General features: G+C 42.2%; 1 protein-coding gene across 3 annotated transcripts; it reads right to left on the bottom strand.

Annotated features, from left to right (window-relative positions):
- Positions 1 to 492: 492 nt before the first annotated feature.
- STYX (serine/threonine/tyrosine interacting protein) lies at positions 493 to 14,800 on the bottom strand. Of its 3 annotated transcripts, none has more exons than XM_030275270.4 (11): positions 14,523 to 14,800; positions 5,916 to 5,948; positions 5,069 to 5,122; positions 4,121 to 4,218; positions 3,638 to 3,698; positions 2,891 to 2,927; positions 2,448 to 2,487; positions 2,312 to 2,362; positions 1,771 to 1,843; positions 1,196 to 1,289; positions 493 to 1,020 (listed from the first exon to the last, which is right to left on the bottom strand). In XM_030275270.4, exons 1-11 carry the CDS (start codon positions 14,577 to 14,579, stop codon positions 947 to 949), a joined length of 672 nt encoding a protein of 223 aa, XP_030131130.1. In that variant the 5' UTR covers positions 14,580 to 14,800; the 3' UTR covers positions 493 to 946. The 3 variants fall into 3 exon arrangements, with proteins under 3 accessions (XP_030131130.1, XP_072786687.1, XP_030131131.1); XM_072930586.1 differs by lacking the exon at positions 14,523 to 14,800 and adding an exon at positions 6,368 to 6,724; XM_030275271.4 differs by lacking the exon at positions 14,523 to 14,800 and adding an exon at positions 6,060 to 6,301.
- Between the last annotated feature and the right edge of the window lie 256 nt (positions 14,801 to 15,056).

The following is a 15,056-nucleotide window of genomic DNA, read 5'->3' on the forward strand; positions in this document are numbered from 1 at the left end:
ACACAGTCTGCGAACCAAGCTCAGACTTCCCAAACACACACTTTTCTAATAGCCTTACTCAGTCACCACAGTGCTCCCAAATCATTCCAGCCCTCGCTTTTAGGCAACAAACATTGGAAAATAAAGCAGATGCAGAACCAGGACTGTGCTTGCACAACCTCTGTGCTGCTGAGGCAGGAGAGTTACAGCTGCACAGTCCCCAGTCTGAAAACCTCAAAGCACCAAGAAGTGTTTTCTTAGCTGAGTCTGAGGTTTTACCAGAGCTGAGGTGAATCCTTTAAGTCTTGATCCCATTATGGGCAGTGCCCTGGGCCTCAGTTGTCAAAGGCAAATCCAATTTTTACTTCAAATGATGCCACTACTGCCTTGCCACAGCAACTACTCCTTGAAAATCAGTTTGAGGATGTTCTGGATAGTTCAGCTTGAATTAACCTCTATGTTTATGTTCCTAAAGCACATTTCTGCCATAATACATACTGAGAACAAGGTGAATTTTAGCAAACTTTTTCTTTACTAAAGTCTCTTGTTATAAATTACACAAATAACTTTATAAACAAATGCCCCCCCGCTTGCATTTTGTTTAAAGTAATAACTTTATATCATACAAATAAAGAAATTTCAAGTATGAAAAGTGCATTATTGCAATAATACCTCTTTGCAAGTCCAAAAATCTTGGTTTAGAATAAACTGTAAAGTGTAAAAAAGGAGTAAAACAATCAGTGCCATCTATTCATTCAAGAAGTCCAACATCTTAAAAATGATGCTTAGTGTGTTGCAGAGGCAGATTTACATCTGAAAGCAACATGTAATTTGAAAAGAAGCTATGTGTGTTCATTGTTTTGCATTAATTCTCGTTTTGTTTTTTGTGTGTGGTTTTTTTTTTCCCTAGTTTTCTTCACCTTTCTTGGCAGGAATTCTCACTACAACCAGTGCTTGTCCTCAGCCATCAGCCATTCTGTGCTGCTGCCACCTGCATGGTGCCAAGATCTTCATCCTCCTCGTGCATCCTCTTCAAACTCCCTGCAGGAGGCAAGAGGGAACTTCAGCCACGGCAAACCAGGACATTTAAACACTTCACACTGAGGTTTAAACTCAGCTTGCACACCTAAAGCCCTTCCCAAGAGTTTGGGATCTGCTGCTAAAGGTTTGTTTAAAAATCCCCTCACACCCCCACCCAGCAGGAGAAGCTTCTCACCTGTGCTGCCAGGTGGGACTGAGAGGGATCTCTCCAGCTGCAGAGGTGACATCATCTGGATGGTTAATTTTGCTAGATAGATGGCTTCATATTCCTGGAAAGGTCCAAAAATGTTGATTGGAATTACTTTGGCATAAAGCTTTTTAAGGATGAGCAGGACCAATTCAGGGAGCATCTCATATTCAGGCACAGATTTGAGAGAAGGAGAATTCTTTGTTGCTTTGACATGAATGCAAAAACCATCAGGAAGTCAGAGGGAACGAAAAATTCCAGAATGACTAAAGAAATGGCTTTAATGATCAAATAACATTTCCTTTGCAGCTCCTTCAGCACCAACCAAGACATTTCAGAGCCTCTTAATCACTGCACAAAACAGGATTTTTATTTATTTTCCTGGATTTGCTTTGTCCAAAGCTTAACTCTGAGGAACTGAGGGTGCCCACTCATCTTCCTCCCAAGCCTTCCTCCAGCTCCTGACATTTCCTTGAAGCATATTTGTATAAATATCTGTTTGGCAGGAAGATGATTCATTAAATGGCTTTTCAGTTATGATCAAGAATTAAAAGAAAAGTCACCTGAAGTTGATGGACAAATCCAGCATTAGGATTAATACAGAATCTTCTTTCTTGGACATAAGTAAATGCATCCCTTAAAAAGAGAAAAAAGCCACTTCAGTGAAAAATATATAGAAATCTCTGTGGTTTGAGTCTTCCTTCAGATTATCAGTTTTTCAGCACTACAGAACCTCTAAACTCTCCCCAGAACTGGTTTTTACAACTGAAATTGCTTGGCCAAAGCAGGAAGCAGCAGCTGCACAATTCTGTTTGCCCACCCCAGTGCTCAGCTCACTTTCCTGTCCAACACAGGCTCAGAACAGCCCCTGGGGCTCTCCCAAGGTTTTATCCATGGATGGAGGCTGGTGCCCTCATTCCCTGAGCAGCAGGTGCCTGATTCTTATTTTTAAAAGGGTGTAAACACAAGAAAAAGGAATAATCAGCTCCTGGTAAAGCCTTGGGTAAAGCACTGAGACTGAGTGAAAACACAACAGTTTCTGCTCCCTCCAAAATCATCATTCACTCACACCACCTGAATTAAAACCTGAATAGCTCTTCTTACCTGTACTTCACCCCAAATGTTTCCATTATGTATGCAATAACTAAGGCAGCACTGGAAAAAAAAAAAACCAAACTAAAAATTAGTAAAATATCTTTCCATTGTTTAAATATTAATATCAGGATAGTTCATTTCCTACCTTCTAGAAATCCCTGCATTCCCATGGACAAGAACTTTTCCTGAGAAGGAAAAAAAAAAAAAAATTAACCATATTTGTATAAACTGAATAAAATTCTTTGAAATGTGATTTTTTCCTGCTCCTGGGAGGATTCTGAGTGACAGAATGGCCACAATGCAGATTTCAGGTCCTACATTTAAGGGGGGACAAGAAAACTTCATGCACAGAACTCAGCTGAGTTCCAAGTGAAAAAACCCCAAACCCCAGAGGTTGATTTTCCAGTCAGAGGCAAAAGGAAAGAACACTTTGCTCTGAATTTGTCTAACAGAGTTCAAATCCAGCATAATAAACCCCCCAAATTTAAGAAAAGCTCTTATTTAAGAGCCTCTAATCCATACCCCTAAGTTAGTTTTAAAACTTTAACAACACCTTAATAAATGAGGGGCAAGTGAATATAGTTTTACCTCCACTTTGTAAACTTCCATCAATAAATTCTTTAGTCTGAAAAGAAAAAAAAAATACAAGACTCAAACTTTCAGATTATTTTATGTGCAAGTAGTATTAACACCTAAATTTGGTATATTTTTATATCAGTGACAATTGTGCAGACTTAAACCCCACTTCAACTGGACATTTGTATTTCTTTTGTATTTTAAACTATTCCTAAAATTGTCACTGCAAAACCAGTGAAGGCAATTCTGGGTTTATTGGTGGAAAAGGGAACAAAATCCTTTTGTTCAGCTGCAAACTGAACTCAAAGATACAAACCCACAGCTCCAAACCAGGGTGTATGTTCCAATAATGGGCATTGTTTAATTTACAAGTTACTTTTTAATTCCTCTGCAGCAAACATGTTTTAAGACACTGTAAAACTTAGTTATTATTTTGAATTTGAAACAAGAAATGTAACTATTCTTGGGTTCAAAGAAATGTTTCCCCCAGGTCAAGGGCCTCAGAATTCCCCCAAATCTCTGTTTGGAGCCACTCTTTTTAATTTTTTTTTTTAATACCATAACAAGAAGCAGCTCCTACAACTCCACCTGTTTCCATACTTGTAAAAAAGAATTAATTACACTTATTAAAGTGTCAATAATAAAGTCAGGAGCTGGCAGCACTTCCAGGTGCCTCAGGCTGAGTATCCCAAATGTGAAACTGCTATTTGTTAGCTCAGAAAACTCCTGGGGATTTCCCTTCCCAATCCATCTACTCACCATAGGGAAAAACCGGATTATATTCTCCACTGGATTATCTGCAATATCCAAGACTAAATACCTGCAATGAAAATTTCCTGTGAGTACACAGCACCATGGAGTTGCTGCTCCTGGGAGCTGCTACAACCCCTCCACTGCAGGAGGAACCCAGCACAACCCCCTGCCTTGAATTCCTGCTCGAAATTCCAGAAATTCAATCAAGAACCTTGTGAGGAAAGGAGTGGGGAATCTCCTCCAACACCCCCTGACAGATTTCCCCTCTCAGAAATCACTGAAAACATTTGCTGCAAACTATGGATAATTCTAATTTGTAGGCTCGTTCAGGATGAATAAAATTCGTGGTTTGGATTTAAAGTTTTTCTGCACCTCAGCGCATTTTTCAAATAATTCTGACAATATTGAAATATTTAAAAAGAAATATTTGGAAAGAAAATATTTGGAAAGAAAACACACACACACAAAGGAATCTTGATCATTTCTCACCTAAATAACTGCTGGAAGTTTGGTTTAATAAAATTTGCTTCAATGTTTTGTCGTATGCATATTACATGGGTTATTCCATGTTTCTGAAGTATAGGTAGCTGTGGAGAAAGAAAAAAAAAAGTATTTTTAAAGTTACAGATTCATCTATTAGACAGTAATAGAAAAAGAAATAATAATAATTATTAATAATAATATAAAGAAAATATGTAATAAATAGACTAGTTATATATATTATTTATAGATATATTACTATATTATACATATTATTATAGTATATTATATATAGGAATAGTAATAAAAAAAAGCTGTACTTAGATGCCAAATAGGGTTATATCAAGGAAAATCTGAGCTGGTTTTCTAGAATTCACAGTGTAAAAATGTTGTTTTTCCCAGAAAACAAACAAACAAACAAACAAAAGACAAAATAGGAAGGCATTCAATTAACTTGTTTGTCTCTCCCCACCTTTCACTTTGCCTGAAATTTCAAGTCTCTACATGAGGGAGGAATTTGCAGCCAGCCTTGGATTCTTGCTGGAATCAGACCATGAAAATAAGATCATTTAAACCATGAGGCAAATTTGTAGAGCCAAGCTGTGCCTGAGCAGTGCTTGATTTTATTGTAATTTAATTTTCCTTGTTTTAATGTCTGTGTGTGAGTTCCCAGTTCTGACTGGTCTTGCAACACTTCAGCAAAGGAAATAGGAATTGGTGAAGTGTCTCAAATAGTTTAAATTCTGTAAAAAAAAAATTCTATTTAAGACTCAATTTTAATACAAATAGCTCAGACCATCCCACAAATGCACCACATATTCCTTCCACTTTGGCATTTTTCATGTTCCAGTTCAGAACTGCAACCAAATTTACACCTCTATAGATACACTTGAGCAAATCTCCACAGTAACAAATCAAATCACCACAGCAAAGAGAGAATATTCTGAAAAATCATACCTTGCTTTTCATAGCTGAAGAATATGGGCCTAAAAATAACCCAGGTAAGATTTCCTAGGAGGCAGGAGAACAACAGACACTTAATACCAACTCCAAATGATTTCAAATAATACATTTCACCTCAGAACATGGACACAAATAATTTACATATTCCTGAAATGTGTAATCAATGTCATTTATAGCAGGACAAGGAAAAAAAATTGGTTTGGCAGGATAAAAGAAACATGATCTTGGTGCTGGAGATCTTGTTTTGGACCAGGAACAAAGCCCTTGATTTGGACTAAGCTCCAGGTTGATTCTGCATCTCACCCAACCCCAGATCAAGGGAAGGGAACTCTTAACTTGGTTTATTACCCTGTCTTGTAATTAATTCCAAATTGCTCTCATGGAAATTCCTCAAGCTTTGGCCTAGCAGTGGGAAAATGTCAGTTTTAATCCATTTATCTCCCCACCAATGAAGATATGCAGGTGTGTAGATTTTATCTTGTGCAATATTTTGCCTGACACCATGGCAGGAAAATTTTAATTGTCCATCCCACTGGACGACACTTCTAAGTCTAAGATAGAAGGCAAACCTCTGATACATTATTTGTAATCATCTAAAAACATTCAGAAAGACAAAAATGCAATATGTGGGGGATTTCTGTTTTAGTACCTGCACAACAGAGATGCAAACACACCTGTATTCCAAGCTGGAAAATCCTCACCTTAATTAACTAATTAGTTCTGTCTCCCATGGTGCTGCCTGACACTTTACAGGTAAAGACTGATTTTGATACCAGCTCTTTTTTCTCCTCATTAAATGCTCCATGGGTTTTGCCTCAAACAGTAAATAAAAGTGTCCTACCTGCATCTCTCTCCTCATGGGATAGGTCCAATCCTTAAAAAAAAAAAAAAAAATTATATATACAATAGAGAAAAACATCCAGGCAGAGATGTGGACATGCATTTTATAGAAAATAATCACAAGTTCTGTACAAGCTCCTGCTACCTTTCCACAGGGATGCCAGCACCACCCAAGTGCAAGGAACACTATTTGGAAAGTTAATGTGAAGAAACCTCAAGTATTCTACAAAAAAATCCTTAAGGCTGGAAAGGATCCTCATCAGCTGTACATCCACACCTCAGCGTTCTGCTGAGAAATTTCCCTGTGAAGGGAGGAAGGGAAAAAAGAGAAAGGAAAAAAAGCTTTAGCACATTCTGTACTGGTCAGAGAAGCAAAGGAATTCCTGCAGCCGCTGAAATAACAGAAGATAACAAGCAGAGAAGGTAACTCCCTCAAAATCCACACTGCCTCACCTAATCCACTCTGACTGAATATTCAGGATTCAGCTCGAACAATTCCAGAAATTTGTGCTCTCCCTGACCACAGCAAGGCATCAGTGAGTCTCCACCCTTGGTGAGGCTCCTCACCCAGTAAATAAAACATTCCTGCCCATGATCCTGCTGGTCATTTCCAGCCCAACACCCCCTTCCCCAGAGCCCCAGCACTGGGAGGGCTCAGCTGCCATTCCCAGCTGAGCAGAGCAAACACCAGGATCACCATCTCCATCCTCTGCTCCACTCCCAGCTCTGCCAAAGCTGAACAGAAAATGCTCAGGCAGAGACTATTCCTGTCTTTCCTTCCCTACAACTCCCACTGGCCTCTATTAACAGGCTCTTACTCATTCCTTGACCCTCACACATGAAGGAGTTGGAGCTGAGATCCCAGTTACCATCTGGAGGTTATGGGGAAAAAGAAAAAAAGGGAATAGTCAAATATATCCAATAGACTGCATATATTTATTTACATAACTCTGTTGTTTGATTCACACACACACCAGCAGCTAAGAAAAAAACTTCCCCTATGTTCTGATGGCCCCAGAAGTATGGGGAAGTTAAACACCAAATATTGCAGCTGGGAAGGGAGGTCTGGATTACAGCAGGGAGGATCCCTTAAATTGCAGCACTGTTCACCTGAGCACCTACACTTGTCCCAGTGGTATTAATTTCACATGAAACCTCTTTTTACCAACACAATAAAAATCCTGTGCTTCCCTCAGACACCCCCACAGTGCACAGGGAGGATTTTCCAGCTCTTGGAAGTGGAATTAAGAAGGATTTTAGTATCAGTAAAGTTATTCTGGAAAAGAAAGCAAATAAACATTAAGCCACTCCAGACAATCCTTTGGATAGCACCTAAAGTGGCAGCACAAACAGGGAAATAAAATGCACTGAAATGGGCTTTGCTGAAGACACACCAGTAGCTAAATTACTTCTGCATGTTCCAGCTGGAATAATAAACTCCTGGAAGTAGAAAGGAGAAATGTTGTGACAAAAGGATGATATTTACAGAATAAAAGATAAAGGATACAAAGTTCTTTGTAAAGGATACAAAGAACTGTATCCTTTGAAGGGTGACCTGAGAGGGTTCAGCACAACCCTGCTGGCTTGCTCTGTACACAAAAGCATCATTCACCCCTCAAAAGGCCAGAAAAACCCAGGTTTGTCCAAGTTTAAAACCAAGCCTAAGAACAATAAACTCTGAAAAGCTTAAGCTGTGCTCCAGGAATATACAAGCACTTCAGTAGGTTTATTACTCTGTTTGTAGAATTTAGAAATCTTAATCTGGAGTACAACAAAAACACAAATTCATCACCACTTTGGCTTAACAACACATTACAAATATTCCTTTCAAAAGCATCAGAAGCAGGAAATTTTTAGCTTCAAAAGCTGTAAACTGTGCAAAATAAATAGGCAAGAGTTGAGCAATGCAAGTCCAAAGGGAACCAAATCCCAAGAGACAGCACAGATGTTCTGAACAAGGAAAAAAAAAAATCACTACAGGCCCCAGACATTGGTCTCCAGTGCCCTCCAAGAAGCAAAAAAGATATAGTTTCCTATGGGATTTAGTCTGCAAAATAACTCTCTGAAAGACAGTGTTTAAGGAAAACATTCAATCTGAGACAAGTACACAAACTACTGAAAGAATGATTTTGGTGACTGCTGACAGCCCTTCAAGGCTTTCAAAACCAACAATGCCAGATTATTCAAATGTTATGCAAAGTTATGTAAAAAACCCAATCTATTAATGGAGACTGAAGCCAAGCACAGGTTCCATTTTAAGGAATTCATTCATCAGCCAGGTTTTCCACACCGCCTGCAGCACCAAGCAGACAAAAAACAACTGAAAGCTTCTCTTTTGATCGGATCAAATGCAAGAATTTTGCTAAGAAAACAAAGGGTGATGCCAGAGGTGGAGGGAAGAACAGCATTCCTTGCTGCCAAGGATTTGGGAGGTTCTCCAGAACAAGTGACAACTCACTGGAAGTCTCAGTCATCAATACTTGCAAAACACCACAGAGATGGAAAAAAGAGATGGAAAAAAATAATCATTAGAACTCCAAAGTTTTAAAGATGAGCCACTCCCCTCAAACATGCAGGAGAAGGGGGAATAAAGCACATTCCAAAGCCCTCCCTTCCCCATCCACAGCCAATCTCCAGCTGAAATAAATGGAAGCTATGGATTAATGGATAAGACTTGTCCACACTACAAAGAGCTTCTTGGTATCCAATACCCAAACTACATCATGAGCAGCTCTGTCAAAAGTTGGGGTTATTTTATCCGTATTTTGCCACAGCTACACCTGCTCTTCCTTAAAGCATCTTAATGGCAAAAAGTGATGTGAAGTTTTTTTTTTTTGCAAGAGTGACCTTGGCTAGGATTTAATCTAAAGAATTTCTATTATGATTTTTAAAATGGGTTTACCAGCCCTGCCATCGAGACTCTGTACCAAAGCAGAGAGAGTGGTTTTTAAACACCAGAGACAACCTGCATCTGCCTCTCTAGAAGGGATGCAGTGAAATGGGTGTATGTGACACAGCTCAACTGGTCCCTCACTGCCAGCTGAAGGCTGCAGGCCCATCTGATTTTCACACATAAAAGGTACAGCCCCAGTCTTTGTCAAAGCTCAGCTCTGGCTGAAAAGCAAGCCCAGTTAGGATGGTTCAACTCCTGCTGCCTTGTAATTAGCAGAGCCTGCAAACCACAGGCTGGCCCAGGTGAAGGGAGAAGCTCTTGGAGATGCTGCAAAAACCACCAGGAAGAGAAATCCCGTCAGTAGTTACACCTCAGGAGGTCTCTTCTGGATTTTCACTGCTGCTTTTCACCTGCTCAGCATCACCCACCCCCTGCAATGATTCCCACTGCTTCCCAGACCTTAAATCCTTTGGAAAAGCTGCACAGCTCCCAGTAAAACCTCCCTGACCACTCCAGGCGTCCAATTTTTTCCCAACTCACAGAAAATTTTTTTGTTGTTGATTTATAGCATCACTTCCCTCTCCACACAGATTTCTCTTCCCATCACAATCCATCCCAGCAGGACTCCTGCATGACGGATTGTGCACCTCAAAAGCTGTGAGAATCCTCTTGCCTGAAGCTGTTTCCCTGTAACACTCCAAGCCTCTCCTCCAAACCTGCTACAAGGTTCTCCCCCGAGTCGTGAAGTTGTAGCAGCAGAAACTGTTACAGCAGCACAGCCAGGGGCTCTGACCTGCTGCAGCTTCTGCCTCTGCCTGTAAAACTGCTCAGGAAATTCAGATTACAGCCTGTGTTCTATCAGAGGGCAGGATTGCATCAACTGCCAGCAGCAGCATCATCCCCCTGCCCAGGCTCAGCTTGGACTGGGGCTGGCTCCTGATCCCACCACCTCGACACAAAGGCGTTAATTCCCTTGAATTAAAGGGAATTTAAAGGCAGTTTGAAGTGTCATTCACACGGTGAAATGAGATCACACCTTGCGTTTGAAAGCACTTTACATGTTATTTTACCTAGCCCATCGAAGTGAAGGAGAGGGATGTTAGCATCAAAGAACAAAAATCTAAATCAGTATTTGCAAAATGGAACGACTGCAGAAGAAATCTTCAAATTATAAAGAAGTAGCAGAACACAATCATTTGCCATTTTTTAATAAGAAAGGAGACAAACTAAATGAGGTACTGAAAGAATATTCAAGGAAAATATTTGAGTATCACTGAAACCTGTCACATCTATCACTGTGAAACACAGTACTTAAGAGCCTCAGAATTAGCTACAAACAGGAATGAAGTGAAAGGTTGTGCCTTCAGTTTCAGTCAAGCTTTATGTTCTCGGACAGTTCTATTAAAAAGATTTGGGTTATTATACAAATAGAATTATTTCAGTTGGAAGGAACCTACAACAATCATTTAGTGCAACTACCTGACAGTGCAGGCTCAATTATATATTTTTTTTTTTTCCCAGGTAGAAATCCCAGTGCAAGTCTATAAAATACACAAAATTAAACCAAATCCTTTAATTCCCTGAAGGTGTGAGCATGGCACTGCCACGAGCAGAACTCAAGGAATGTTTGGACAGTGCTGCTATCCCAAAAGTGGCTGAGGGCTGGAGAAAGAGGCAGGAGTAAGGGTGAGGTGACACTGCCACCCTTGCACAGCTGTCCCATCCCATGGCCACCACACTCAGGAAACAATGCAGGGATGGAAGCAGATTTACAGGGAATTCTGTGTGTTTGTCCAGAGCACTCAGACAATGGGAAGGCCCCGCCAGAGACATTTTTGCTATTGAAAATACAAAGGAATACAAAAGCAGGAAGGTGGAGAAGAGGAATAATAGCAGGTGGGAATGACAGAGCACATGGAGGAAGGAAGGAAGGACAACAGGGAAAGAAAAGTTATTTTAGCAGAGAGAAACACAAGCCACAGAAAAGGATAAAAGGCAAAACTAAAGGGAAAGTAGAAATGGAAAGGAGAAACAAAAAATTCCTTTTTGTCCCATTTTCTAGCATTGCTCCTAAAGGCACCTCATTGAATACCAGCAGCACTGATAAAAACTTTCATCATATATTTTTTTTTTCAATATAACTGGAAATAAAGCAGTGGATGAAAATCCTTCAGGATTCTCCTTGCAGGAAGCACAAAGCCAAGTGCCTGGAGTGCCACACTCACACAGATGATCAGAATTGTTTCTAATGCTGCAGGAATGGCCTTTTTCATGGCCCTCCTTTTTTTAATTCATGAGTTGGGCTATACTGAGACACTCCTCATTTACCTAAAACAACCCAAACATGCCTTAATTCCCCAAATTCTGCAAACTGCTCCACTGTGCCTGTGAGGATCCCACCAGGCCTCCCCTGGATGGGAGGCACAGATTAATCAGGACTGAGAGACTGCTCCATGTCAGCTGCCACAGAGCACTTTCCTGATTTATGCAAAGCAGTCTGATAGTATCCCACAGAGTTGTGATCAAAATCTGTCACCTGATTTACATCTCCCAGCACAACACAGCTTTTGTTCTCCATTTTTGGGGCTCTATTATGTGGGCAGGTAAAATAATTCTAATGATACCGGCTTCCTACTTATTTTAAAGAGTCTGCAGAGGAGGGGAAAAGCTGTGTTTTAAGGGGTTTATTTGTGTTGCCTATCAAAAGTGAGAGTAAAAAAAGTTTAATAGATTTGTTCCACCTTTAGATGGGCTGCATCACTTCATAGTTAAAAAAAGCAGTCAGAAATACATTAGCATTTCAGACTAAATATAGCTGTCAAAAATGTAAATTTTTTTTTTTTTAGAAAAACTCCATGTGCTAAAAAGAACTCGGCTTTTATGCATAATAAAAAGGCAAATATGTCTGCTTAGTCAATAGGCTGCTAATTTAATTATAAAACCCATGGAGAGTCCTACAAAAATTCTAAGTACATCATGAATACTTGGTTTGCTCAGGCTGATTGCAAGCAAATATGTTTTAACAAAGAAATAAACTGGTAATTGTTGCTGTGTTCTCATTATATGCATCCTAGTCTTTTTTGTTTTGTTTAAAATTTAATGGGAAAATAATTTCTATTACATTCCTTCAATTATTGCAGTCCTTACTGACCTTCTTTCCAGAAGTACTAAGATGTGTCAGTACTAATAAGCCAACATGTACTAATTGTTATTAACCTGACACTTTTTAATGGGTTTTTAGCCATATTTTTTCCTCCCAGTATAAACATGTAACACAGAACTTCTCAAATTAAAGAAAGTTTGAGACCTGACCTTGGAAAATGTGCTGATTCTAGGAAAAAAAAAAATCTAAGCTTAGAAATGCTTCCACATCACATATAATCACTATTACTCATAAAACTGAGATGTTCACCATCACCAGACTGTAAAAGAACACTCAGTTCACAGACATTCTCAGAAAAGCTTTGCCAGAATGATGAGTTCCAGGTTTTCTAGCATTTCCCAAGCTCCCAAAAGCATCAACACCCAAGAGGTTTAAAAATCCAGCAATCCCAAACGCCAGACTATGGATTAGGGACAGGGCAAACAACATCCAGGCTGGAAAAGTGACCTATTTATCATCATCCCTGCAGCCTGCCCCAGTCAATCCAGGCTGCTCTCTCTCCTCAGCACTTCTCTATGTGCCAGGAAGGAATGGATGCTGTGCAGCCAGCCAGTGATTTGGCTTTATTTTAAATTATTATTATTATTATGATTAAAGCTGTGACTTGGTTACAAGTGTCAGCTCGGAGAAGGGAGCTGGGGGTGGCACTTGGATGGAGTTAAAGAAGCGACAAAGCTGCACTTTTGAGCAGCAGGAAGTCAGCCAGGGATTCCCCAAGTTCTCCCTCCTCCCCTTCCCAGTATCTTGAAATCAAATGTGCCAAGCCAGCATTAAACCAGCCATCACCAACTTCCCAAAATATTAGGGATTACTGTCCATTAAAGAGCCTCCTCGCTGCAATGCACAAGAGAGCATCTTCTGCTTTCCAGGAAAACCTACATTTTGTGGGCAGAATGATTTTCGTTTCCTCAGTTTGCTTTCCCAAAGCACTGCCTCAAGTCTCCTACACCTTCCTTTTAACAAGTTACCTCCACAAGAACTTCGACACTCACCACTGGCTTTCACTTTCTTGTTTCCCTCACATATTCCAGCTATTTATTATCTTGCATCCAGAGCTCGGAATTTGTTGATATCATCTTGTATTTAGATCAAGTTAGAAATGCAGCATATTGAAAATAAATTCTTACTGTTTTTAGAACCAGTTCTTGAAAATCCTCACTATGTGAAGTTCTAATACACTACAAATTATATTATTTACAGACAGCCCATGAAAAAAGACAAAAGTAAAAGCTAGTCTAAAAGACACTGTATTGCAATCTCAGTTTTCATCAGTTAAAAGTTGTTAGACTGGCAATCAGCTCTGGTTTCGTTTTTATTTTAACCCTACATTCCTCTTTAGCCATTTTAGATGAAAAGCCAGCCAGGCTAATTTAGTTAACAAAACTGTGGATAACAGGATTGGTTTCTCCAGAAAGAAAAGATATTTAAAAACAAACAAATTATAAACCTCACAGCATGGAAGATGATTTGTGTTGAGATACTAAGTGATTATAACTTTGTGAGAACAACTAAATAGCTTGTAACACCTCCAGAGCTCTGAAGTGATGGGGAGTATTAAATCCTGACAACAAAAACAGAACAAAAAGAGTCACTCCCATATTTCAGGTAATTTACCGCCATAACAGCATTGAGCAACGCTGTTCAAACAGAAATAAATGCTGATGTTTAGAAATACATGACAATCTACAGACATCTGAAGAGCTCAGACACTCTTAGTTTCCTTCATTCAGGCTGTGACATTTCGCATTAAATATTTGAGGCCACCAAAGGGGACGGAGGGGTGAGGAGGAACACTCGGGGACGTTTGTAACACACAAAAACAAATCACCAGCGTCCAGGGTCAGCGGCGGGGAGTTCAGCCAAGTTCAGAAATCAGACACCGGCTCTGTGACACCGCACAGCTCACCCTGAGCACACGCTGCCACCTGTCCCGGGCCGCAGAGAAACCCTGGCTCTCAACACCGTGAAAACACCGTGAAAACATCAAAACACATCCCCGCTGGCTCCGGGAGGAGCGGGGAGCTCGGAGGGGACACGCTCCATACCGGGGCTCCTCACACCGGACACGGCCGGGCCTTCCCAAGGCAGGGGAGCAGCCAGGCTGTGACACACCGAGCGCGGAAAGCGGTGTGAAAAAGCACGGGGGCCGCTGTGGGTGGGCAAAAGCCAAAGGAGATGAAGCGAGGAGGATGAGTTCCCTGAATGTGAGGGTGCCCAGAGAAGCTGTGGCTGCCCCGTTCCTGGAAGCGCTCAAGGCCGTGTTGGACAGGGCTTGGAGCAGCCCGGGATAGGGGGAGGCTTCAGGCCGGGGGCACCGCGGAGGGAGATGCCGAAGGGGTCTGCGAGGGCGATGGAGGGAGCAGAGCCCGGCAGCGCCCAGGGAAGGGAAGATGCGCTCGGTGGTCGCAGGGCGGGACGCGGAGCCGCGGCCTGCGATGGATCCCAGCGGGAATGCCGCGGGAATGCCGCGGGAGGCACCGCGGGGCGGGCAGGGCCGTGAGGGGAAAGCCCCGGCGGGGGCCGCGGGCCCCGGGAGCGGAGCTCCCGCTCACCTCAGAGTCCTCTTTGGCCTGCGGCAGCGCGGGGAAGGCCGGTTTGGCGAGCTCCATGGCCGGGCGCTGTCCGGGCGGGGCAGGACCCGGGGCAGGGCGGCTATTTGGGCAGCGGGGCCGCGGGCTCCGGCTCGGGAGCGGCAGGAGATGGAGGCGGCGGAGGAGGAGGCGGCGGCGGCGCGCTCAGCCGCTCGCGCCCGGCCGCCATGCTGCTGCTGCTGCTGCCGCCTCTTCTTCTTCCCTCCTCCTCCTCCTCCTCCTCTTCCCACCTCTTCCTCCGCCCCCTCCTCTTCCTCCTCCCGCCCGCCCCCGGGCTCCGCTCCCCCGGCTCCCGCCCCGCTCCGCCCTCAGCGCTCTGCCCTCCCCTCAGTGGCAGTTCGTTTAATGAACCAGCCCTAAATTCGGGGTAATTCACCCCAAAGTTTCACTAACGGGCGCTTATCGCCTGTTGGCGGTGACCAGGGCTCGGAGCGCCTCACGGAGCGGCCATTAACGCTCCCTGTGGCCGTGCCCGGACATTCCCGAGGGCTCCTT

Source organism: Taeniopygia guttata, chromosome 5 (genome assembly GCF_048771995.1).
Source record: "Taeniopygia guttata chromosome 5, bTaeGut7.mat, whole genome shotgun sequence".
Taxonomy (NCBI): Eukaryota; Metazoa; Chordata; class Aves; order Passeriformes; family Estrildidae; genus Taeniopygia; species Taeniopygia guttata.

Excerpts from the sequence above, each read along its gene's own strand:
- STYX (XM_030275270.4), bottom strand. The coding sequence starts at position 14,579 with ATGGAGCTCGCCAAACCGGCCTTCCCCGCGCTGCCGCAGGCCAAAGAG. Across the intron at positions 2,363-2,447 it reads AATGCAGGGATTTCTAGAAG|TGCTGCCTTAGTTATTGCAT; the intron begins GTAGGAAATGAA and ends TTTTTTTTCCAG. Across the intron at positions 1,844-2,311 it reads ACATTTGGGGTGAAGTACAG|GGATGCATTTACTTATGTCC; the intron begins GTAAGAAGAGCT and ends TCTCTTTTTAAG.